The 27,575-nt window shown below is 34.2% G+C and overlaps 2 protein-coding genes across 5 annotated transcripts in view; one reads left to right on the top strand and one right to left on the bottom strand.

Annotated features, from left to right (window-relative positions):
• The window catches only part of shot (dystonin-like protein short stop), a 375,697-nt gene that overhangs the window by 257,233 nt on the left and 90,889 nt on the right, over positions 1-27,575 (bottom strand). The window lies entirely within an intron of this gene.
• LOC142982640 (proteasome subunit alpha type-7-1-like) lies at positions 19,979-23,674 on the top strand. The gene is made up of 4 exons (XM_076129252.1): positions 19,979-20,659; positions 20,984-21,197; positions 23,013-23,162; positions 23,489-23,674. Exons 1-4 carry the CDS (start codon positions 20,400-20,402, stop codon positions 23,597-23,599), a joined length of 735 nt encoding a protein of 244 aa, XP_075985367.1. The 5' UTR covers positions 19,979-20,399; the 3' UTR covers positions 23,600-23,674.

Below are 27,575 nucleotides of genomic sequence, written 5' to 3'. Positions count from 1 at the left end.
ACGCCCAAATCGGCGACTCGCGACTTTTCGGAAGCTAGATAGAAGATGAGAAAAGCCAAGTAAAAAATGTTTAATTTATCAATTTAAATAATAATTTCTTTTATTTTCCTAGAAATAAAAATGCCTTACGACTTTACAATACTGGTATTCGACTGCATTCGATGAGACTGGGCCGAGTCCAGCATAGTTGGAGAAAAGGCTAGGCTGATATAATGCCTTACTTACTAATCTTATTTCTCTCACAAATTGATAATTGTATGTAAATTTTAAACATACTTGCAGTAGAGCTACGAGTATATAAGTTATCATATAACTATGGAAAATTAAAAAAAGTTACTCCTTTCACGAAAACAAAAGTGTTCTACAATAATTCATCATACATTTGGTACCCCGAGACGGTTTCAATAACCGATCCTTAGTAACAACCACTAATGTTATCGTCACGTGTGTCACGTTTCATGGAATTATCCTGTTAGCTTAGTTAAGTTGTTACAACTCGCATGACTGTTCGTCTTAATACTTATTTATTGACAGGAATTCAATACCTTTGAGTTACCAGTACCACTGTTGAAATCATATTATTACAAACTATAGTGACTTACGTACATATTGAAAGAATGACTTTTAAAACCACAGTTAATAATGATCTAATTTCTAAAGAAATGTTTGTTTGTTACTTTTCAGCTAAGTTACTGACATAAAATCACACCCGTTTCTTGCATTTTATGATACATACATAAAATTACACCTTTTCCTATAGGGAGAGGCAGAGACCAGAGAATACACCTTAATTGCTAAACCGAATTCGATAAACTGACAACTTTTAAAAGCGAGAGAGGGAGAACTTTCTTTTGTGCTGTCTTATAGTAGATATTTTTATCTTCGTCATAGCTTCTTATCTATAAAAATGAATCACGAAATGTGTTGCTAAGCGCAGAACTCTAGAACAGCTCAACCTAATTGTCTTTAAGACACGGGAAAGGTTTTTTTATGGAGAGAACATACAAAAAATTAAAAAAATAAAATATGATTTCATTTTGGCATTACAATAAATTTAACTTTAATGAGTAACAGTTTTATGTCAGAAACTGACCACCCACAACTAAAACCTTAAGTAAATCAATGATTTCATACAACTCCATTCAATAATAATGTCGTCATTTGTTTTTTACTGAACAAATGAATAACCAGAATATTGTCTTGATTTCCTAGGAATTGTTTTGTTTTATTAATTGAGAAGTTTAACCTAAATAAGAGATTGTGTGCTTTACTAAGAAGTTTACTCATTGATTGAAATGAGTTCGAACTCATGACCTAATTAATGGATTTGCCTTATTTATGCATCACTATTCATAGACTCTGAAGACATGAAACGAGTTACTATAATGCCAGATATTTGAACAATATTAATAAATAGTTTCCGCCCGCGACTTCAGCCGCGTGGAAAGATTTCCCGCGGTAAAAAGTATCCTGGATATGAACTATGAGTGTATCAAATTTCATTAAAATCCGTTCAGTATTTTTAAAGAAAGAGTAACAAACATACCTCACATACTTTTGCAATTATAATATTAGTAGTATAATATACATAACCTAGTTGATACAAAAAATAAAGGAATTTTAACTTTTCTCTCATTTTAGAGGCCAAAAACCAAATCTCACAAATTGTAAAATTTTCATAGTTAACAAAAAATAGGAAACGCCCTCGCCCATTCAACAATACCTACAAATTCATGGTCAAACACGATTAAACTCTTCGAAGGTCTGTATGACGTCATAATCGCGAGTCAAGGGCTTCAATCACGCGTCACTGGCAGTCATCATTAGTCCTCTAATATGGCACTTTGTACAGCCCTATTTAGCCGTACGCTGTGTAGGCGAGACGACTACCTTCGCTGTCTGTGCGCCTGGTAGCCGCGTAGCACGCGATGGCGAAATCTTCTAGACGGGGTGAATGGAAACGGTAGATTTTACTTATTGCAAATTTTGCTACATTTTTTGTATTTAATAACAAGTTTATTAAGTCTACTGTGGTTGAGAATCGGGGTACAGCTCGCCGTAGATTTTTTTCTTAAACAGACAACTCCCGCACTAAGAATTGCTCTTGTGTCGCAGGGATTTTAACAAACTACGGAAACAAAGTACAACCAGACCCGAAACAACTATTTGTGGATCGCACAAATAATTTTTCCGTGTGGGAATCAAATGATCTCCTATGGTAGTGGTATGGTGGTGGCGCAATGGTAGTGGCGTGGCGGTCTACACCACTGCGGAGGCAGTCGATATCGATGCAATCGTATCGAACCTTCTCTAAGCTCAACAGCTCGCCATTATCGTAGTACAAGTCTCATAAATACCAGCAGTTACACAAATATTATTGACAAAAGCTGTAAGTAAGCGCGGCAGGATCCAGTTAATAAATCTTTTACATTAGCATAGTAGACATCGGTGCTGTCACAAACCGGTGCACTTTCCCCGCCACGCCTAGCTGCTCGATATAAATTAATATACCAAGTTTATGTTTTTGTTGCTATCTTGTTTACGCACTTTTACTTATCCAGGAATTGAAGCAGGAACTGTTTTATATGAGAGTTTGTAATCTAACGAATGAACTTGAAATGAAAGTTTGCGTATTTTCTTGAGGGCTTTACAGAAGCACGTTGAGTGGACATTTACAGTTAATATTAAACTATGTAAAAGGTATTGTAAGTAAGGTGTATTCTCACTTTTTTTACAGTACTAAACCATAATAAAAATTGCCAAATACAAAGTCTCTTCCAGATTATTTTCTGACATGAATTTTTATTTGTTGACAGGTGTTAAAAACCATAACTGACGAGTATGGCTATAGTTCGACAACTTGGTAGAAACTCGATTATATGCATATTTCGCGGCTGGTGGAGGTACCCAAATAGTCAGAATTTAGGACATCGGTGATCCTTAGGTCTATACTGACTAGTTTGATAAAGCTAAACTAGTCCCAAAAATTAAGGGATATAAAAAAACATCCAAATTTTTGGGTGATTTTCAACAAGCTGTAACTCTGAGGAAAATGGTTGCACAGAAAAAATAAAAAAAGCAAATTGTAGCTCCAAATGTCTAGTTTTCAGATATGACCATAAAAATTTTTTGTCATGGCCAGGTCTGGAGAAATCCTATGAAAACTACCGAAAAAAAAAATTCCAATTTTTTTTCCGTCTTAAAAAAGGTCCACGGGCTTCAAAAAAATTTTTTTGATTGTTTCGTTCAAAAGCTCTTTTAGAAAATTTAATCCTCTTTAATTTGCCATATTCAAAAAGCCTGTACGACGATTTGCCGCGGAGTTATCGTCAATCAAAGCAAAAAAGTTCTTTTTGACTTTGATATTCAATAACTCCGAAAATAATGATCGTACAGGAAATCAAAGGAGGGTTTTGAAAACTGCACAATATTCTCTATAAGAAAATGTAAACATCTTTAAGAAAAAAAAAATTTTTTTAATTGAAAACTCGGACTGAAAAAAGGACAAAAACTTGCAAAATAAAGGATATTTGGATAACTTGGTATAACTTTGGATAAAATGGATGAACGAAGGATATCGTCGGTAATTTTTCAACCTCAAAGTGTCCCCTAAAATCCCTCAAAAATTCAAAGCGCTGCGATGTTTTTTTCATTGTGCCCCGAAACTTCAAATTCTTTGTTTTTGCAAAAATCACCATTATGAGCAATTTTGAATTGATTAAATTAAAAAAAAAATATTCTCTCTAAAATCTTTATTTTTTCAATTAAAAAGTAAATCGCGTGCCTATGCTCATCCTCATCCTCATATTGCAGTTCGCACGCGATTTTTTCTCCGCGCAAACAACGTAACAACGCTTAATCATCCAGCTATGAGTCCTGATTTGAACCCAATTGAGCATGTTTGGGACATGCTTGGTCGTCGATTGTGGTGAGACAATCTTTTTAATCGAAAAAATAAAGATTTAAGAGAGAAAAAAAAAATTTATTAAAAAAATGAATAACAATCACGAAATTGCTCACAATGGTGATTTTGCAAAAACAAAGAATTTGAAGCTTCGGAGCACAATGAAAAAAACATCGCAGCGCTTTGAATTTTTGAGGGATTCTAGGGGACACTTTGAGGTTGAAAAATTACCGACGATATCCTTCGTTCATCCATTTTATCCAAAGTTTATACCAAGGTATCCAAATATCCTTAATTTTGCGAATTTTTGTCCTTTTTTCAGTCCGAGTTTTCAATTAAAAAATTTTTTTTTTCTCAAAGATGTTTACATTTTCTTATAGAGAATATTGTGCAGTTTTCAAAACCCTCCTTTGATTTCCTGTACGATCATTATTTCCGGAGCTATTGAATATCAAAGTCAAAAAGAACTTTTTTGCTTTGATTGACGATAACTCCGCGGCAAATCGTCGTACAGGCTTTTTGAATAAAGCAAATTAAAGAAGATTAAATTTTCTAAAAGAACTTTTTAACGAAACAATCAAAACAATTTTTTTGAAACCCGTGGACCTTTTTTTAGACGGGAAAAAATTTGGAAATTTTTTTTTGCAGTAGTTTTCGTAGGATTTCTCCAAACCTGGCCATGACAAAAAAATTGCATGGTCATATCTGAAAACTAGACACTTGGAGCTACAATTTGCTTTTTTTATTTTTTCTGTACAACCATTTCCCTCAGAGTTACAGCTTGTTGAAAATTACCCAAAAATTTGAATGTTTTTTTATATCCCTTAATTTTTGGCACTTGTGTATTTTATTTCGAAAATACACAGAATTATTTATATCTGTATAAGACTCTCTTCTAAGTTGTCGGTCTATACAAACACGTATGAAAGACGATAGCAGTGTGAAGTTATTGGACAAGTTAATACTCGTCACCTAACACCGCCTGACGCGTTTATATCTAACCCATATCTTTGAGAGTGGAGGCACATTTCATGAGTACCACTAACCGTTTTAATGTTTCCGATTGCAAGTTAAATGGAGTGGACTTTTGAGAAGTCTCCAGTTATTTATATATTTATATAACTCAATAAGGAGAAGTGTTAAGATAGACATAAAGTTTTTCTTTTGGAATGCTGCAATTTATTAGAAGCATGGTAAATAGTACAAAGATCCAGCAGCAGCTGTTTGAGAATTTTAGTTTAAGCTACTTGACATACATGCCAGCTTGAAGTTTGATACGCTTGTTACTAGACCCACGTATCTTTATAAGTGACTAGCTGACCCGCGCAACTTCGCTTGCGTCACCTAAGAGAATGGGTCAAAATTTTCCCCGTTTTTGTAACATTTTTCATTGCTACTCCGCTCCTAATGACCGTAGCGTGATGTTATATAGCCTATAGCCTTCCTCGATAAATGGGCTATCTAACACTGAAAGAATTTTTCAAATCGGACCAGTAGTTCCTGAGATTACCGCGTTCAAACAAACAAACAAACAAACAAACAAACAATCAAACAAACAAACTCTTCAGCTTTATAATATTAGTATAGATGAATTCAGGACCCTCGGAGGAGTAACGGACTCTGAGACTCTTAGACCCCTTTTTTGGATCTATTAGAAACAAAGCGTCGTATAACATTTTTGATCTGAATTCTGAAGGCATATTACATACATACATTTTCCTACATGGGAATGCCGTGAACCCTATGGGAAGAATCATGATTTTATGTATAAATTGTCTACTTTTTACATGACCTATTTACAACTGAAACTGTTTTATTATATAGGTGTTCCTCACCTAGTGAAATTGCTTACAAAAACTTAATTCAAAACGAAACCAGGCTATGATAAGATCTTAGATGAAAAGGTGCCGCGTTGTTATCTCACGAAATAATAGTTACGGTACATGGTAGTTTTGTTCTGATATATAAACTGTTTATTTTTAATGAGAGCTTATCTGATCTTTGGGGCTAAAGGCTAGACAAATTGGTGAAGACAAACTACCTTAAGTATAACGACACACCTGAGCAACGTTCGTCGCGAACATTCTGTTGAACACGCTTGCTGTGTTAATTTAGTCCCTTACGTATGGTGCACAAGTCGAAATAACATCGCGTCCAGCGTATCGCAAAATCTTCAATCGCCAAACGTTTGGCACCGTAAGATTGACAGGTGTGTCACTACACTTACATATTATGACACGGATCCTCCTTCGTCTGTACTTGAACTCAAACTATGGTTATATTTTTGGAAACAAATTATCATCTGTCAACACGATTGTAGATTTGGAAAATATTTCATCAAAAAATTATTTCGGAAAATATTTCATCAACACATTAATTCAAAGTTATTTAGAAGAGCGATTCGTTTAAATTATAGACATGCATAGTTTAAAGGAGTCTTTATCGCGATGTTTTATCCAAAATGCTTCATCCATACTAATATTATAAATGCGAAAGTAACTCTGTCTGTCTGTCTGTCTGTCTGTCTGTCTGTCTGCTACTCAATCACGCCTAAACTACTGAACCAATTTGCATGAAATTTGGTATGGAGATATTTTGATACCCGAGAAAGGACATAGGCTACTTTTTACCCCGGGAAAATGACCCATTTCCCGGGAAAATTCAAGTGACGAACGAAGTCGCGAATAATCAATATTATAATGACTTTGAAATAACAAAATTCCGTTGTCATGGCAACTGTTTTAATAGCGGATATGCCTTAGCGCGACTTTATTATATTAAGAGATATAAAATATAAATAATTTTGAGAATATTTTTCGTAAAAAAAAAAAGCATATTTTATATCATCACGCTACGACCAATAGGAGCAGAGTAACAGTAAAAAGTGTTACAAAAACGTGGAAAATTCTGACCCATTCTCTCTTATGTGACGCAAGCGAAGTTGCGCGATCAGATCATGGATACATTAAAGTCCTTACTGGCTCGACGAATATCAACGAATGCATTTTTAAAGACCATGCCTGAAAATTGCGATAAAATCATACAAAACTTTCCAAGCTCTTCTGAAAGTACAATCACTATAAGAGTTCATTGACACCATTTCTATTTGCAAACGTTTACACATTACTAGAATTTTACGATTCCCGTAAACGGAACTACATATTTCATACAAACAATTTTGAACCTTATTCCAAGGTGATAAGATCTAAGAAACTTATGATACTGAAGTCATTTATGATCTAGGAAGCTAGTTTTACTATAGGAATTGTAATTTCCTGTGTTTTGTAGGAAAGTGGGAAAATAAATCATTGTGAATAATTTATATGCTAAAGTTGCACTTTAGAATTGATTAGAGATATTTAAATGATAAGCTAATTATGTGATTGAGTGTTATCGATAGCCAGCGCCATTTTGTCTGGTACTTCTATTAATACCTGAATAATGTGATAATGGTCTTTATCTAGTTATAAAAACGAAAATAACTGTTTTTGTAATAATAACAAATTATTTCAGGGAGAGAAGCTGCCACTTTTTCCAGGAAAGAAATAGGTTACAATTTTTTTTTATTGAGTAGTGGTACAGTTCGCAATTGAATCAAATTCAAATTCCAAATATTCTTTATTTCGTAAATTTTTTACTAAGTATTTGAAACAGTCAGTATATTGTATTTTTTTGTCCGTTTCGAGAAAGCTGGTTGCTCGTGAGAAGAAACGGCAAGAAACTCACGGCTTCACGGCTTAATCCTTCTACTTTGTATCTACAAGTTCCCTTCTTAACTTTAAAGAAACCAGCGTAAACTGAATTAAACCAATTCCTTAAAAAAAAGGGCTTAAATTAACCTTACGATGTTCCTCTTCACACATTGTTAGCATATACACCTTTCCACATTTTTTTAAAACATTTTTGTTTTTCAAATTTGAATGTTACCTGGCGATTAAAAGTCGCTCTTACAAAACCAATAGCTAAACATTACAAATACTATGCTAAACTGAAAACCCATACAGGAAGCGGTCCATATTTAGCGGCAAGTCATTACCGACAGCCACAAATACTGCACTACACGTTTACACAGAAACCGCAAGTGCAAGCAAACGTACATGCACCTGATGCTTTATACGTTGCGTGTTTAGTACTGGTTGTGCTTATATTGTTGCGGAGTACATTGCGTGTATAGTATTGCGCCTATGGTTAAAGAGTTAAAATGAATTAGACATAAAGTAGATATGACCATATCTTGACGGATGATAAGAAGATCCTCGTCTCTCTTATATGCAACAATTTCCAAAATATATTTTCCCGCAGTTTACAAAATTCTATATTGTTGATTCTTGTGCAAAAAAGTAATTATATCCAGCAACAAACAACAAGGTAAGGTAACATAAGGCACAATTATGTTACGCAACAAAATGTTATGTTTTATTTGAACTACAACCCTTAAAGAAGATTTTCCTTCTGTCAAAATTTCACATTGACCCGTCAGTTATCCAGATGCTGAAAATGGTGATATGTCAGTAATTAATTTGTGTGTGAAGTAAATTTCTCTTTAAGTAGACTAATTTTATTAAACCAAAGGCAACGCCAGCTCATCTTCAATCACCTAGTCTTCGATAATATAATATAGAATATAGAAGTAAACTACAAATAACCGCACAAGTAAATCGCACAGCAAAGCGTGGGAGTTCTCAACGATGATGCGTAAGAGATGATATAACACTGAGATATATGACCCAGCATCCTGTGCTATGATTATATGCTATGAATAAGCAACTCACTGATACACAAGTAATGTCGGTTTACTATTTATATCACTGTTTCGAAATCTAAGAGCTATTTTCAGTATCTTTGTATGTCAAAGTTAACTTCTGGACGACCAAAATGTAATTCGCTAAATGTATAGAATCCATATTTTTATTAAAGATGCCAAAGTTTATTTATGGCTAGGATTTTATGGATAAACCAAAATCTTCTTTTGCGTCAATATTACCAACCCGATCTAAAAAGAATAGCAGGGTAATAGTTTATTTTCTAAAGTATTAATTGGAAATTTAATATGGGACTTAACATTACATAGGAAACCTATACTTTATCCATCAAATATCAAGAAGAAGAATAATTTAAGACCAATCTACCTACAAAATGTCTACCATCTCTAAACTCTTAAAATAGCATTTAAAGTCATTCCATAAATATCTTCAACTACAAATCAAAATAATACTAACTGCCTCTCAATAAGTCTATTACAAGATCAAATGTTCAAAATGTAGCAAACTTATGTAAAGTTCCTCTACCCACGTGGACCATAAAAGAACATTCCAGAAAGGAGAGACGAGGTCTAAATAGGCATTTTGGAGCTGAAGACAAGTTCATTGATCGTTAATTGATCTGTTGAGTTAAAATATCTTCAGAAAACTTGGCATTAACTTAGGCGAGTTATTTCCAGAGCTGGTGGTCTTATCTATACGTAAATATTTTTTAAAGCAGCTTAGTAAGTATTTGATGTAACCTAGATTAGTTTTTTTTCTTTTAAGTTGCAGGTCAGAGCTTGGGAATATTATGGCTGACAAAAGGAACAGTCTCGATTAACACTGAATTTACTGTTTTAACAATAAATCGATCTAAAGGTTTTCACCATAAACCTTTAGAAAAAAACAGGCGATTTAGTATATGATGGATGAGATGATAAATTTGTGTATGCTGTTGTCAAATATACAAATGACCAGCTTATTTTACTTACTTTTTCCCATTATATGAAAGACTCCAAATAAAGAAAAAGAGAAAATTAACGATGTAAAGAGCGCAAAAGGATTCCCTGCTACGCTTGTAGAGGAAAAACGTATTAGGTTTTTCTACTAAGGGCTGAAAACTATGTAGATCAAGACAACAAGCTTCTAAGACAGTAATAAGGCACCATAACGATGTAAGGTCTTTGCAAGGTACAAAGAGCCCATCTGTCAAGTTACTAAGCAACGCAAGTAACACATAGGAATGTCATCAACAACACAATTAAGGTGCTTAGGACCGCGTAGGCAACTCGTGGGCGAGCGACAATGCCAACCGAATATGGTGCAGTTTTCCGACCGTGGGGTGTGTTTTTATTAGGCTTACTGTTTGCGGCTTACTTTAATAATGTTGCTAAGATTATTGATGGTAACTTTACAAATATTGCAATCAAAAACTGTTTTTATTAAAACAAAAAGCACGATAATCTTCTTAATAGGACACTTTTGGACATATTTACAGCCCTAAAACTATAGCGTGACGATGTTTTTAAAAGGAGCTACGCCGTAACAAAGAGAACAGAGAAAAACGTTAAAACGAATTGTAGTATTTTTCTCACCATAATATGTAATTCATTCATACTCAAGTGTTCCCTATTAAATGCAATTATACAAAGTAAAGTCCATATACATTTAATGTTACATGCATTCATTAGAGAATGAGATGGCAAACAGTTAGCGTTAGTAAAAGCGTTAGCACAGTCCAAACCCTACATGAATGAGCCAGTTATCATGTATAGAATATTTTCCAGCGCTCCATATACAGGCATCATGTTTTATTAGTTGTTTGTATGTAATTTGGCATATATATTGTCTCATTATAATGGAGATATAGAAATAAATGGAATTTCCAGTCGATTAGCATGCTCGTTAAGAAATTGAACTAAAATAGGCGGTTGACAACGCGAGGCAATACTTAGTAGGTAATACTTATTGGTTGAAGAATGTTTCTATTTGATTTTATTAGAGGTTACTTAGTTTATTGTGTAGAAATCTATACTTATATTATAAAACTGAAAAGTTTGTTTGTTTCATTGTCTGTTTGAACGCGCTAATTTCAGGAACTACTGGTCCGATTCGAAAAAAGTCTTTCAGTGTTAGTTAGCCCAATTATCGAGGAAGGCTATAGGCTATAAATCATCACGCTACGACCAATAGGAGCAGAGTACCAGTGAAAAATGTTACAAAAACGGGGAAAATTATGATTCTCTTATGTGACGCAAGCGAAGTTGCGCGGGTCAGCTAGTTACTTATAATTATGGTTTTTAAGTTTGCATGCTGACAATTAGTTCTGGTCATACAGACATGTGGTCTCTTATATACGTTTACTACTCTGTTACATATCTGTGCTATCTAGACGTGAGGTGGTCTACTTAGTTCACCAAAGAATATACCTTAATGGAATATATCAGGCGAAAAACCCAGTAACTAGAAGATACTTTTACATGTTTCGTGTTAGTTTTTCTTAAAATATTCGATCCCACACTTCTTTTCTATCATTCAGCTATGTAGGTATATTAATGTTTTATAAATTAAGCATTTTGAGCCGCTTCAACGCCCAATAACCAGTCCTAGTAGACCTTAGACTAAGTGTCGATTTATCAGGTAATTTTTCTTTACAATCAGTTCTTGGATTTGCCTTCAAGTGTAAATATTAGTATGTATCACACTTAACTCTGCAATAATTCCATCTACCCGTCTATCACCAATCAGATTAATGTCCTAGCCTGTCAGCTGTTCTATAAACAATAACCTGGAACAATGCCAGTCTAGCTTAGACAAAGAGACATAGGTTGACATCCCACACGTTCTCGCCTAGTTTCAATAAACTTGAATATAACAAAGGGTGTTACATGTTCGCTGATTTAATGAGACGATACTGTTGCGGACAGAATGCTTGATTATTATGTAATTAATAGTATTGATTGATATAGTTTACTTTTGTATTCACACCTGTGGAAATGGTCTTTGTGTGACATGGGATTGCAAAATAATATTGATGATTCAGGATACTTAGCGCGCAGTTATTTCCTATTCAACGATTGAAAAGTTTCATGTAGTTTATAGAAAGCGATCAAAGAATTTATATTGCTTCAAACTTTTTACGTAGGAAACTCAGCTTAACGTGCAATGTCCTTAATGATAAACAATACAATGATTTATGAAACTCATCAAATGACAGCTAAACTGCAAATTTCTACAAATATGCGTTTCAAGTATGCATTATGAACTTAAGATTTAAAAAAAATGTTTATCTCTGCATCCAAAACTCTGCCCTCGTCAATCGTCAAATATAAAATGTGTGTGAAAACATGTACAAATATTAAAAACGAAAAAGAAATTTGTACATATCGTAACTTGGGAATACTCTGGCCTGCCTAACCTTTTTTACAGCTATACAAAAAGCGCATTGCATTTACCCCACCAAAATGCAAGACGATAAAAACAGGTGCGTATTACAAATTAAAGTAACTGATAAGATCTGTCAGCTGTTAGTGATAACGACATGCAAGGTACTGCAGGTGTCCGCCTGCCCTTTATTTCAGGTTTATAATTGTTAACTTTTATTTTGATAGTATGGAAATAAGGTGTTGATGGGCTGATGAGTTTTGTTTGTAGGTCAAGTGAAGATACAGAGATATTTCGCAAGGATGGAAAAAGAATCTGTTTATGGCACGCGGGCAATATTATTTTGTTTATGATTTCACATGCTTGGATCTTTTTGAGCAAATATGTCTTTGGTCTGGACAGTATGTATCATATTACCAATTTCATCCAAATCGATATAGTTTGGAAGTAAAAGCGTAATAGATAGACAGAAAAATAAACTAAAGAAACGAATGGTCCAAAGCCCGTTAATTATATGAAATTGTAAAATCACATTATCAAGAATCTATACTTATATTATAAAACTGAAGAGTTTGTTTGTTTGTTTGTTTGAACGCGCTAATCTAAGGAACTACTGGTCCGATTTGAAAAATTATTTTAATGTTAGATAGCCCATTTATCGAGGAAGGCTATAGGCTATCATCACGCTACGACCAATAGGAGCATGGTAACAGTAAAAAATGTTACAAAAACGGGGAAAATTATGACCTTTTCTCTCTTATGTCTAGTGTATGTATGAAATAACATTAAAAAAAAATTATGATCAGGTAAATTTCGAAAATTTTGCTTAACTAAAAAATGACTATACGCGCTATAAATAAATAATAAATAATATTACAGCTAAAACTCTAGTACCCAAGTGTACTCATTTAATTATTCCATTGGCATATGTACGAAGTGTTATTGATATATTCTGAACATGTACAGAATAACACACTTAATTATATCTAGATTACTTTATCACAAGACCTAGGTCTTAGATTTATTCTAACATTTTTTAATGAATTATTCATTGAAATAAGAATAGCGTTTCCTTTCAGTGGGCGTCCAAGGTTGTGGATATGTTGAGTTAAATATAAGTAAAATGTTACCGGATGCCGTAGGAGTGTAGGTTTAGGGAAATGCAAAATATTTTATAATGTTAAATGACTGACTGCCTCCGTATCGCAGTGGTTAAGGTTGCCACGCCGCTACTATTGCGTCGGGAGGTCGTGGGTTCGATTCCCACATGGAACTATTATTTGTGCGATCCACAACTTGTTGTTTCGGGTGTGGTTGTACTCTGTGTTCGTTGTTTGTATGTTTGTAAAAGTCCCCGCCACACGAAAAAAATCTTAGTGAGGGAGTTGTCTAGGCCGTCTAGAGAGCTAGCCCGTCCCTCATTCCGGGAGGAGGCTCTTGCTTAAGATTGGGATAGTAATGTGCTAAATTTATGAACTCATAAAGAACCGTTCCATTAAAATATTTCATTTTATTAAACCTGCCTATACTAAACTATCGTAACAAACGGTACAAACTTCATTAACAGTTAAACTACAATTTAAATTAAAACCAACAGACGTACGGACAAAAAGTCGACATATATGAAAGTGAAAACAAAAAGACAAGCAACAGAATAAAACGACTACTGTCTAAACACGACCGTTATTTCAATTAGCTAACTACGATAGATGATTAGGGTTGGCGGATTGTTTTTGGGAACACATCCGGTTAGATTGGTTACGATAGTTTAAAGACGTAGGTCAGTTGCTTTGGCATTTGAGACTCAGGAGTTTGAAATTATTGGGACTATTTTGGTGTAGGTCAGTTGCTATGCCTCGTTTATATTAAAAGCTATCTTGAAAAGGTAAAGAGTACTTAAATGACTTAACCGTATGAAACTCGTTAGAAAATGGACAATCCGGGATTTTATCCAATAATTGATGTATTAGGTTTAATATGGTATGATCTGTAAATTACGAAATCTGTTATCCGAAAAGCAATGCAAAATATTTTCTTTCGAGGGCTTTTTCGGATTGATAACTTGTTTGGTTAAGAACAATAAGTTCGCGGCGTAAAATATTGAATTCAAAATATACTTCAAGCAAAGTGAAACTACCTATTACGCACATATTTTTAAAGTAGCAAAAGCATTCCACAACAATTTTTATAACGCACTTAGTATATTCGAGTAAAATTACCTAAATCTTTAAACCACAACCCATTTCATTCGACGTCGAAGTGACTGTACAGCAAAGAGCAGTGGGTAGTTCAACAAAAACATTTGACAAATGATCTATATATATCACAGTCGTCACCAATAATATAACTGGTCACCTGGCGACCTTATATAGGAGATTAGTGAGCAAAAACTAAAGATTGAATGACTAACGGGCAAGCGTTTTTGTCGATCGGAAGTAATGGTGATGGAAGAACGGTTTGATTTTTTGTACGGCTTCTGCTTGGGCGTTCATTGATAGGTTTTCTGTGGATTTCCGATTAGGGTATCAAACGTCGATTAATCGATAAATATGTAGGCTTTTTCCTAGTGGCAAGTTAAAATAGAGTAGTTGTGTAGGTTTGCCTTGCAAACTTACAGTAACTAAAGATAGATAAGGTTTTATATTTCAAGATTTTGAGTTTCACTAGAGCTTTCTGCCAGCTCTTCTTATTGGCCCTGCCTTTTGAACTGGCGGTAAATCCACTCTCTGTATCATTGACTTACATAAGTGTCAGCATTTGACCTAAATGAATAAATGATTTTGATTTCGACTACAATTGTAGGATTTCAGTTGAAACTTGCAACGAATTAGTGTAAGTGAATCGAATTCAAAAGCACTATACACTAAAAAGTCCAATCGCCCTATAGAAGCATTCTTCACGTAGGTACTTTGCACCAATTTGGATGAAGGAGAAAAATAGATTTTTCTGTATAAATATTTACGATAACCAATAAATCTTTCATCTTAGCAACACATCAATCAAAATAAATCAATAAAAAAAGATTTACAATCACTCCAAAAACAATATCTTAATACCAATGAGCTCATTTGAATCGATGACATCAACTGGGCATCAAACCTGCGTATTAGGTAACTCGCCCCCACTGCGCCCACGGTTAGTAAATAACTTCACGGCGTGTAAGGGCACACGCGGAAGGACGGGCAGAGTAAATAAGTGACGTCATAAGTACTACTCATTAAGAATTGAGTAGGCTTGAGATCTTGTTTTGATATGCACAAAAAAACTTGTTGAAATCTTGTAATGAATTACATATATTGTTGTTAAATTTTAACTGTTATGTCATATGTAGATTGAGGGCCTAAGTTTAAAAAAAATGCTTAGAAAAGTATGTAATGTACTGCCGTCGCCATGGATTGAAATGCTATTAGTAGGTAGTCTAAAAGCTATGTTTCAGATTGTATTTAAAAATATACACATAATAGCAGGCAGTCAAATACTGCTGAATAAAGGCCACACTTCTGTTTCTTTTTGCTCTACTTTTTTTAAAAATATTAAAAAAGACTGCTTAATTTTTTACCAAATTAAAACGACTACACTGTCATTAAATAACATAGTTTTTAGTTTGTGGTATGGTTAGTGGTCAACCTAGTGTCAAAGTTGTTCAAGCCGCCCGAGAGGCCTTTAACATGGCTTAACGACCGTTATCTTAGTAGACCGACTTTTTACGTGCCCTCCGAAGCACGGAGACGCCCTGCTCAAATACCTCTATGCGGTCACCCATCTATGGAATGACCGCGCCAACGGTTGCTTAACCCTCAGATCGTTTACCGACCGGTGAGCGCAACTGGCTATGGGCGTCAAAATTAAATAACATAGGAGACTATATGCTATATATATCAAGAAATGGCCAGAAAATCCCCGAAAATATTAAAACAAATTCGACAGAAATTTAAAGTAACAACAGGTGTTATATGAGATTATTTATTAAGCTAACTACCACACATCATACCACCCCAAATTTAACGTTAATACTGTGATAAATAAAATTCTCAAAAGCAAATGACCCATATTAATATGACATCATATTCGCATTATCAATGCACTATCAGAGTGACATAATCGTTAAAGACACGCATTGAACATCGATAACCTGGCGGTTCAAATATTTGTATGTTTGTAAGGCTTGCTACACACATATGGATCAGCATTAAACGGTAAAATCAAGTGGTAAAATCGAACATGTGCAGATGCATGTTCGGGAAAAATGCCATTTGACATCGCCGCGCCTGAATGGTAATAGATTTGAAATTTATGTATGTATTCATAGTTACGTGAAGTTACACTTTAATTATGAATTAATTAGGTACAATAATACTATACTTGAAAATAACTAAACTATATCCTATTACAAATTATACAATAAGTAGCCTTTGTAAACTCGTTCATAGAACTAGCGAACAAACTAGTTCTGTTGGACGAAGCATTGAGCGTTTGCAGCGGCAATGCTTCAACCGAATTGTGACAATCGGACCCGTATGAACTACCCCATCGGCACAAACCGAACAACTGCAGTAATTGCTTCGATTCAGTTTTGTTGTTCGATAAATACTGCCAAATCGAAAATGCCGAACCGAATACCTGTATAGCAAGCCTACGTTATCTGTTATCTATACTGATAACGAAACATTGATGTATTGTATGATAAATTACTCATGAATGCATTCCTTAAAGATTATGGAATTTCACCTTTATTTGTGTTTCAAGAGATAGCTCTCTTTTGCAACGACCGTTGAATGGTTTGAAAAAAAACATGCGTGCAATGACATCTAGAGAACGTAACTGGAACTACATTTTGACAAAGGAGTCCAGTGTCTAAAAAGTCCGGAAATAGACATAAGATTACTTTTGTTTGGGTTCGTAGGTTCTATTCCTAAGGGAATAGCGTACATTATGATTGCATCTTAGTATTGATATTTCAATGTTTTATAATAACCAAACACCTTGCAATGCAATCAGTCAACTGCAATATCATCTGAACGAATTACACTTGAGGACTTCAAACTTTCTTTCAGGATTTCAGCAAGTCTTATTTTATAAAAATTCTTCTAATTAATTTGAATGCACAATCTGTCCTATAAAATACCTAATCCAAAATACATTTATACAAAAATACTATACAAAATTTGGACTACGGAACAGAAGTTCATAAAATCCCATCCTTGTAAGAAACTTGGCAAGCAAAAGCACACCGCAGTATGAATAATACATACATGCAAGCATTTGTGAATCCCAAAATGAAATAGTGGAAAAATGCTATGTGGGTTACTGTCATTAGTCAAGTCCAGTGCTTAAGAGCTTCGGTCATGCTTGGGATTTAAACATGTTCAATAAGTAAAGCTATTACTAACGCAGGTTATGAAAGGAATTTCATGCAACATTCATACATAAAAAATCGCGAATTTTTTGAAAGAAAACCTTTTTCAGCAATGGGTAAGTAGGTAATGGATTAATTTATATTATACTCACTTTAAAAAATTTAAACTAAGTGTACGCAAAAAGCAAGTATCATTTATATTTTATCAAAACAACTCCCGAATAAAATCAAGTGGACAATAAATATCTTCTAAAATGCGACTGCTAATACTAATTCGGATAATAAACTAGTTTTGGTACGAGACGCCATACTTAAAATGGTTCACGATGTATTTATGTGATTAACCTTGGCAAAGTGAATAACTTGTGGACAGAATGCTTGTGATTCGAAGAAATATGTGTAATATTCTAGTCTAGTAAAAAATACTTGATTAAAGTGTTAAATTTTGGTTTGTTGACCGCAAGACGTTTTTATAGGACATTACTTACAATAATGTAGCTGTAGTCTAATAAGATGAGAATAACAGGACGGTAAAAATCTTCAGAAATTTTGGTAAATTGTAGGCGAAGTTACAAAATATTCCTATAGACTAACAATTAGATGTAATAACGTCACATTATTTATTTAAGGCCTTTATTAAATTATAGGAAAAAATTAAATCTTTCTCGTCACTTTTGCAGTCAAATGGAAATTAAATTGAAAAACCACACTAGAAACTGAGCTGTTTAGAATCCAATTACTTTACCATTCCCTAGACAAGGAACGCGACAGAGAAGTATGACATTTTCCATTAAGTAAATCATATTTTCCCTCACTTTCTCGTTTATTTCAAAGCTTTTTACACGCCTTTGTCAGGACAATCATATTTTCTAGCATTTTCACTTTAATTATTATTAAACTTAGCAGTTCTAGTTAAAGGCTTTCTATAGAAACAATGGTATCGTCTTATGCCCGGTTTCTGAGGCACATTTAGCGGTAGTTTATCTATTCAAACTGTCATTATTATATGAGCTTAAACCTTAAACGCTATTGAATAGATAAACTGCCGCTAAATGTACCTCAGGATATTGTTAGATTTTGTCGTTTAATGATAATAAACGACAAAAGCTTATAATACTAACAAAATTGTTACACGTAAAAATAATTGTAGTTTCGATCCGTCGGTACATTTGATATCCGATACATTCACAAACGATGACGAATAGTCACCAATATGAATGACAACTTACAAAGATATTTCAACGAGAACGTGATGAAACAAGCCGCATCTTAGAATTTGTATCTAACTCTTTACATATCGTATTACAGGGCGAGAACACACCTTAACTCAAAGAACATTTTGATCTACTCGTAAAATATATTTTGTAATGAAGGCTTTAGGAAAAGGCTTTATACTATTTTGTATTTATCTCTCTGAAAAGAATCACTATATCAGTTAGGTTAGGGTTGTGTTTATTTTTAAGTTGTGGTACCAAAATTTTTATAAAGGATCATGATGGTTGTAAGATGTGTGTTTATATTGACTGCCAACGCCAAGAGAGTTTAAGAAGAGTTTGCAAAATATTTCCAGTAAAATAAATTATAACGTATACCTAAATATAGCTCTTTAGAAACTGTTTGCAGTCACATTAATATTTTACCGATTCATCCATACCTTAAATTAACAACTAAACCTACTCCACATAATAGATTATACTAATCAAAACAGTGAAACAAATGGCTATTAGACTCGCAAACTTAAATCAAACATTCCATATGAAAACTTAAATTAATTCGCTATAATTTCATCCACGGTACCTTTTTGCACTTCAATATATCACTTCAAAAGCTCTACAGCAATAAAATCAATCAGTCTCAGACATTAACGTCTCTCTCTAAATGTTTACACGAAAGTGTCAAGACGATGTCCTCATATTATCTTGTAAGGAATTTAGCGGTGTCAGCAAGTGTATGAGAGTTATTGCGAGTGTCTGACAGCAAGCAATGTCGTGGCTATTTTGGGAGGCGAACATTCTTGAGTTAATATAGTGACATTCGATTTAGAATTAATACAAACTTAGTTTAGATCAAATTCTATCTGTTTAACTTGCTTACGTTACGTTACGTTATTCCTTATTAATTGTTCTACTATGTATGTATATGTGACTGAGCAGTTGCGAATCTTGGAGACGAAGAATCTTGTATAGATTTCCATTTTGCCAAGATTTGATTTGTAGATTTCATCTGCCAATGGGTTCTTTTAAGTACTTCTTAGTAATAGCCCGAGCTAGTCCCGTTAATCTTAGATATTCAATTTAATGCATTTACGGTGTCCCGGCTATATAACATAAAATCTAGTTTCCTAGAAATTTTACAACAACAAATTCAAAGAACAAGATTGCAATCAATTTCTTAATTAATTTATAGACAGATATTTATACGGCTATAAACACGACTATAACATAATCCAATTAATAAAGTTGTTAAAAAGTGCAAAAAGATCCTATGATTTAATGCCTTTGCTTTACAAAAATTATATATATATATATATATTCGCTTAGCCTTTGTTCCAAACTATGTTGGAGTCGGCTTCCAGTCTCACCGGATGCAGCTGGATACCAGTGTTTTACATGGAGCGACTGCCTATCTGACCTTCACAACCCAGTTACTTGGGTACTAACACGATACCCTTCGGTAAGACTGGTTGTCAGACTTTCAAGCTTCTGACTACTGTTAACGACTGTCAAAGATCTTCGAAAATGACAGCCGGGACCCACAATTTAACGTGCCTTCCGAAACACGGAGGAACTCGATATGTATAAGATGGTCACCCATCCACGGAACAACCTCGGCAAGCGTAGCTTAACCTCAGAGATCGATCCGTGCGGCTGTTGTAAACTAAGCCACGAGCTCCTCGTTTTACCACCTCCTTTACAAAAATTAAAAAACTAAAAACATGGAACCATAAATCTGTCAAAAGTGACAGATAAGTCATTATATTTTTACACAAGTTTTTTTAAATATATTTTTTATTATGGGTAGTTATGATAGAGCGATTACGGTGTTTTCCCCTGATGGCCAGTTGTTGCAGGTGCAATATGCTCAAGAGGCTGTGAGAAGGGGGTCTCCTGTAGTTGGTATAAGGGGTCCAGATGTGATAGTCTTGGGGGTGGAGAAGCGAGGGGTGGAGAAACTAGAGGATGATAGAACTGAGAGGAAGATTGTGGCTTTAGATGAACATGTTGTGTTGGCTTTTGCTGGGCTCAGAGCTGATGCGAGGGTGTTAATAACCAGGTAAGTATTAGTTTTTAGATTTGTATGGGATTTGAGTTGTAAAAGGGGTAACATTAGCTATTATATTGACCATTGGAGGTTGCTGTTTAGTGGCACCTCAAACTTTATATAAGTTCCTATTAAATTTGGCACAGTAAGAGCTTTACTTGATACTGCTAAGACAATAAGATGCTTACCATTTTACATGGCAACTTTTACATAAAATAATACCCTTGCAGGCTTTCTAATTTAGTACACAGCGGTATACAAACTGAACAAAGCACACACTACGCAATAGATCTCTCAAATAATAATTAATATTCTAATATTTCTAATCATCGTCAGAGCTCAAATAGAATGTCAATCCTACCGCCTGATGGTAGAAGACCCAGTCTCCCTAGAACACATCACTCGCTACATGGCTGAGCTCAAGCAAGGGTACACGCAGAGTAACGGCAGGAGACCCTTCGGCATCTCCTGTCTGGTCGGGGGCTTCGATTACGATGGGTCACCACACCTGTTCCAAACTGACCCGTCGGGAATTTATTATGAGTGGAAGGTAGGAGGAATTACTGTAGTAAAGAAGTTTGAATTTTGACGTCAAGAGTTTCATGTTGTGAAGATATAGCTTTTGGACTTATTCGTCAACTCGGCCGCAATAAACTCGTCCGCGCGGTCGAGTTGGGAAGATTTAAATCTACCTATAATTTCATTGTGCATCTCGACCGTAGGAACATTCACTATGCGGTCGAGTCGACCCGGCAAATTTTTGTGATTTTTTTTATTCGTCATCTCGACCGAGTACAAAATGTACATTCGGGTAGAAAATGTTTAAGGCATATCATGGAAAGATTTATTTTGTTAGGCAAATTAAAATGCGTGCTGTGCTAACATAACGATCGTAGATGTTTCATTACAATCACCGTTTAGTTTTGTAAAATGTAGCATTTTTATCCTGATTAGTTAAAATAGTTTTCTCTGTCTCGCAAAATAGTTTTGTCTTTCTTTCGCAACTTTGAATTTTTCTTGGAGGAAAGAAATGAAGTAATAATCAACTGAGCTATGCCAGATTATAGTTTATATCTAAACTTCAATTATTTTGGCTTATATAATCTTATAGAGTACGCTATTGTTTCGAAAAAAAAATATCTTTTTATCTGTCCTTAATTAAAATTTTAAGTTATTAACAAAGTACCTATACCTCATAAGAAAAGCATCTGTCTAATATTTTATATACATATATATAGATTATCATTTGATAAAAATATACACAAAATTGTAATATAAAATAATAAAAAATAAACTTTATTTATTTGTTTATTTATATATTAAAATTTTTAGTATTTTATTTTTAAAAGACAAGCATTTAATTTTGAGTGCTTGCAACCCTGCGACAACACACAATACTGGGGTGAATAACGGAAATGGAGCCCTCGTGCATTGAGATTCAGGTCATTTTCGCATGTAAATATGTATGTTCTTACTGCGCTAGCGTCGATCATACCACGCCAGTCGTGTCATTTAGCTGCCACAGTGCTCGAGTGCTCGTGCTGGGTTAGCACCAGCGCCAGCGGTGTAAAATAGTTACAAATAATTTTTAATTGATCTGTGATTTTTAAAATGTTCTCTGATTTCTAAAATGATTTGTGTGATATTATAAACAATAGTGTTAATTTGTTCAAGTAATTTGTAAGTCAAATACTTTCATAATTATTGTACATGTTGTTGATATCTACCGATTGTTGATTCCTATTAGACTAAGCATTTTTATATTGATGTTGATTATGTTGATTTTTCAGAAATATACATGTTCTAATTGAATCGGATTTTTATTTTACCCATAGAAGAACAAAAATTAAATTAAAAACGAAACACTTTTGTTTATCACTGTACAATAATGCCTCATATTTTCAATGTCGGTCGAGTTGACGAATACAAGATACGAAAAAATAGCTTCATCAACTCGACCACGTGGTTCGGCCGAGATGCACAATAAAAAAATAGTTAATGTTTAAACTTCCCGACTCGACCTCGCGGACGAGTTTATTGCGGCCGAGTTGACGAATAAGTCAGCTTTTGTTTCAAAATCATGCCAAAATAAAGCCTAATTATTCTAAAATATTTTGTTGCAATTATTTCAATATAAGGAGGCACAAATCCTGCTGTTAAACAGTCTTCTTTTTTCACGTTTACAGTATTATTAATAAAAGCTAGACGCTAGTAAAGTCTGTTCACAGACCGTCACCCATTACTAGCATTAAAAAAAATCTAAGCTTGACTTTCTACCATCATTCCACCCTTAGTCCTACAACTTGTCGGCCTGTACTTAATTAACAATAAACTAATAAAGTATATTTTATCTTATTGTCTCCAGGCTGCATCCACGGGCAGACACGACAAGACAGTACGAGAGTATCTGGAGAAGCACTACAACTCAGAAACAGTGGCGACAGACAGCCGAGCTATCAAACTGGCTATCAGAGCATTGATGGAAGCTATGCACACTGGACAGTATAATTTAGACGTACGTAACTGATATACATTATGGTATTACAATTATTTTGCGACATTTCTTTTTTGCCAAGATGGATCCAACACCCAAATGTTTTCACGATCAAAATAGAAAATCCTAAATCATTTTGTACTTTTAAAGGTTTCACGAAGAGACAACCGCGACGAGTACGTATAAGGGCTTCTTTAACCGACATCAAAAAAGGAGGAAGTTCTTAATTCGACTGTGTTTTGTTTTTTTTCAGTTTGTTACCTGATTTACGTATTACCATTGTAAAAATATTTTACAAGGAGAATGTTAAATGAAAACTTTGGTAAAATTTAATCTTGCATTCTCAGGTGGCAGTAATAAAAAGGGGAGAACCAGTTAAAATACTGGACCGAGCAACTATTGACGCGTTTATATCAGACATTGAATCAGAAAATGAAGTGATAAAGAACAGCAAATAGTTGATATTATGTATTTTGATAGATATATTATTTAAACAAGATTTAAATATACGTACTCTTTTATATTATTGAGATTGAAAAAGATTTTTATTTCTGGCTAAGATTCCACATTTACCTACTGTCTAAACGTCCTGTAAACTCAGGTTAGTTATACAGTGGTTTGTCTTTTTTTATTTCTACTAAATTCGTAAAAACTAAATCATGATGAAGATCATTTACTTTATTATTGAGGTATATTCGACTAAATTTCAATCCCAAACCAAAAGAATTCATGACATCCGTCAAGTTTGCAATCGTCGAAAACTTCAAGTACAGTATTAAAAACTTTATGAAAATACACCAAAATACTCATTATATTTAATTAAAAAACTAAATTAATTTACAACCTATAAGTTCACACTATAATAAACAATAACCACAACTTAGCAATGACTTTGATGAACAAACTTATTTCGAGTGTTGACCTCGTTTGAGGGTAAATGCCTACTAATAATACTTAGTTTATTTGTTCGTTTGGTTTATTTGTAGTGCAGTAATATATTGTTTTTTTGTAGCACCAATAACTTAGCAAAATGGTTATTTGTCCGTTTTAATTGAACACTTTGAAAAGTGTATTTTATCTAATAACATAATGTTTTATTTTAATTTAACATTATGAAATGTGTAATAATAATGGTTGTTTAGCGACATAATTTATTAATAGCATAACGTCAATAGCATGCCCGACATGGGTATCGAATTCGAGCTGGAGATAAACAGTCGCATACATTTTCGCTTAAACAGCAAAGTTATCGTACATAAGAGATCGTACGTACGTAAGAGATTGTCTTATATACAATTTCACACATAACGTTGAGCTTACAGGTTTTTTTACTGACCATACTATGATATTCAAAACCAAAGTCTAAAAATATACTTTTCGAAAATAGATATAATTTACGACAATTATCTCTACTAAAAATATCAACCAATTTGCTTATCGTTCTAGACAATACCAAGTCACGATTTTCAGCACTTTTTCTGTAAATCGTACCTATACTTTTCTGCGTACGTGACCAAAGAAAGCTCATCATTTTCAAACGACCTTTATATGATAAATGTACCGAGAAAAATGATAAACAAATCCTTATTGTTACGTACTTTTCATAATAAGATATCAATGACAATTTATTTATAAAAACAACTTTTACGACACAGTAAATCCCTGATAAGATATTTTTAAAACGATTAGTAGGTACCTATCATACCAAAAATACTTTTTGAGGGATTTCCTTTCATCGCCATTATTTAATCAACCTTGCCAAAACAAATAACTTATTTAAATTATAAACATACTTACATTCGTATTAAACGTCTTCTTTCAAAAAGATAATTTTGAAAATCCTTACCTGTAAAAAAAAGAAAAGTAGTAAGCAATGAAAATGGTATACAACGCCATCTATTACAACAGTCTTAAACTACGTAAGCGCGTAGTTATTCATTGTTTCACTTCACGGGCAGTTAACGGCAGTAAGTTTCCAAAGTTAAGCGATAGAGTGCGACACTGGTCTTATATTTTCCCGCTTCGTTGAACAAGATAAAAAGTGCATGTAAGATGTTTTGTTTCGTTAATTGAAAAGCTATTACGTATGTTTTATTAATGAGATTATTTTTTCAGTGCGTTTATAAATTATGATGTAGCCTAGTTTCATTTTTACTTTATTTAACTTTGCCATGGTGCATGGTGTAATCATGGCATGGCCTTGGTGACTTGACGGAAGATGGGTAATTTAGATAAAAAATCATAGGGTTTTCCCAAGTTGACTGAGGTCAATCTGAGTGTGAATCATAAATAGACGCCTAGAAGCTAATAAAAACATTCTCAACAACAACGTTTAATTAATAACAACGTTTGAACTTAATCATAAATGTAATTTAATTAAAAAAATATTAAGAATTAAAGACTGTTATAATAAAAAATATATTTAACTGAGAGAATGCCTAAGGCATTAGGTCCACCTGTATACTTTTGTTTAAAAAGTCGATAAAACATAGAAAAAACTACGCTACGAAAATAAATCATAATCAAACCAAGTACATATATTTGTTGCCTTTAACGTCATATTTTAATTCAAAACAATAATAATGTCAAAATTATTCTGCAGTAATTTTCAGTAGGTATACAAAAAGCGCGGTAAAAATAAACCACAGACTAACAATAAATCCACTATTATGAAAACACGTTTAAAAAAATACATGGTGTTCTTAAAAAAAAAGTTGGCACAAACCCTGACCTAGTGCGGCAAAGGCAATTATTATTCAGCCTGCACTCTGCCGTGTGAAATGCAAAGCCAAAACACATTCGGAACATGTGATACCAACATTATGAGGAGCCATTAAAGCAACGATTTGGAAAACTTTTAATTATGTGCATTTTCAATTTAAACTTTTGTTCGTGTAGTTTATGATTATAAGATTGTTTATTAATTTAGAACTTTATCACTTAAACTTGTAGAAGCTTAATTACGTAATCTGAAAAGTAATAAAAATAAATTATATGAGTGTGAAGTATTTTTGTAAGATGGTTAAAAGAGTAAATAACTGATTACTAAACATTTAGTTCTTTAAGAGCAATATACTTTATGTTTTACACTATTACGCGTAATTTTCAAAGCAGGCTTTACGTTGCGACCACCCGTATTGCCCACATTAGATTATATATTTTGACATACATAATGTGTACCAAACCTTATTCATAGCACAACCTTCGACAAGAATTGACTGAACACTGAATAGTTTTCATAATTCAGTGAGGTTTGTCTTCACACGTGGGTGTTCTCACGGTGTCAAGTTCATATTATATGCGCGTCAAGTTATGGCGTTATTCCATGAAGCCCGTGATATTGGAGCTTTGTTATCTGTGGGCGAAGATAAAACGAGTTGCTGAGACTAAGCATTGTTTTATTTATAACTGTCCTCATTACAGGGGTGGAAGGTTCATCACTGTCCCAAGGTAGATCGCCACGTAGGGAGGCGAGCTGCGCATGGCGTGCGTCTTGCGGTACTACCCTATAGCGGTGATCCCGGCGCACGGTTTTGTGGAAGTGGTTGGACACTCGTCAGGTTTTTGGTGGACTCCATGGCGGATATCGACACGGCATCTAGCCTAGTGAGTCGAACTTTGCGAGCCCGAAGGATTTTCCTCAAGAAAAAAAAGGGTCTATCACTGTAACTATGGCAGCTCCATGGCAAATAATACATTGTAAAGTATTTGTTACGACAAGAACTAAAGTACCTTTATGATACTGGCAATCTATGGGTAACGCGCCCCCGATTTTTCTTGAACTTTTAATTTTACACGTATGTTATGGCATAACTTCCTCTTTCGGTAGAAGATCTTTATACAGCGTGCAGCGGTGGGACAGCCAGGGGTTAGAAAAAAAGAAGCATAAGTAACTTGGGTTTACCCTTACACACGTTGGTTCAACCTACGACACCAATTCTATCGGTTTGAGTTAATATATGATATTAATCGCCGTAAATCGTTAGGTTTATCATATCAATAGATCAATCGATTGTCAATCGAAGTCTAAACATCAATTGATATTTCCATCAGGTCGTCTCCACCTGCCAGACGACTGACCCACTCCGTACCTCATGAATGAACCATATCTCGTAACAATAGCTCCGTTACAGACCATTGTGCAAGATAATCGTTTATGTCATCATTATCTACTAATTATAGATCTTTATCTGCTGGGAAAATGATTTTATTAAGAAATCGTTGGAACTGTCGTGTTGAATTTGTATTTACAAGTTCGAAAAGGCCACAGCTTATTTTACTTAGAGTCAGCCTTTCAACCACGTCAAGCCACGTCAAAGGCCTTCGGGCGGCTTGAACATCTTTGACACTAGGTTGAACACTAACCATACGATAAGAAGAAGAACCAGAGTTGAGTTTCGATTAAATAAGTTCAACAGACTGGCCATGCCGCAG

This window comes from Anticarsia gemmatalis, chromosome 22, assembly GCF_050436995.1.
Source record: "Anticarsia gemmatalis isolate Benzon Research Colony breed Stoneville strain chromosome 22, ilAntGemm2 primary, whole genome shotgun sequence".
NCBI classification, from domain to species: domain Eukaryota; kingdom Metazoa; phylum Arthropoda; class Insecta; order Lepidoptera; family Erebidae; genus Anticarsia; species Anticarsia gemmatalis.
The sequence above is the reverse complement of the archived record's forward strand: the minus strand, read 5'-3'. Positions and strand labels throughout refer to the sequence as shown.

Coding starts and splice junctions, on each gene's coding strand:
- LOC142982640 (XM_076129252.1), top strand. CDS start 20,400: ATGGGTAGTTATGATAGAGCGATTACGGTGTTTTCCCCTGATGGCCAG. Junction 21,198..23,012: donor GAATTTATTATGAGTGGAAG/GTAGGAGGAATT, acceptor TATTGTCTCCAG/GCTGCATCCACGGGCAGACA. Junction 23,163..23,488: donor CTGGACAGTATAATTTAGAC/GTACGTAACTGA, acceptor TTGCATTCTCAG/GTGGCAGTAATAAAAAGGGG.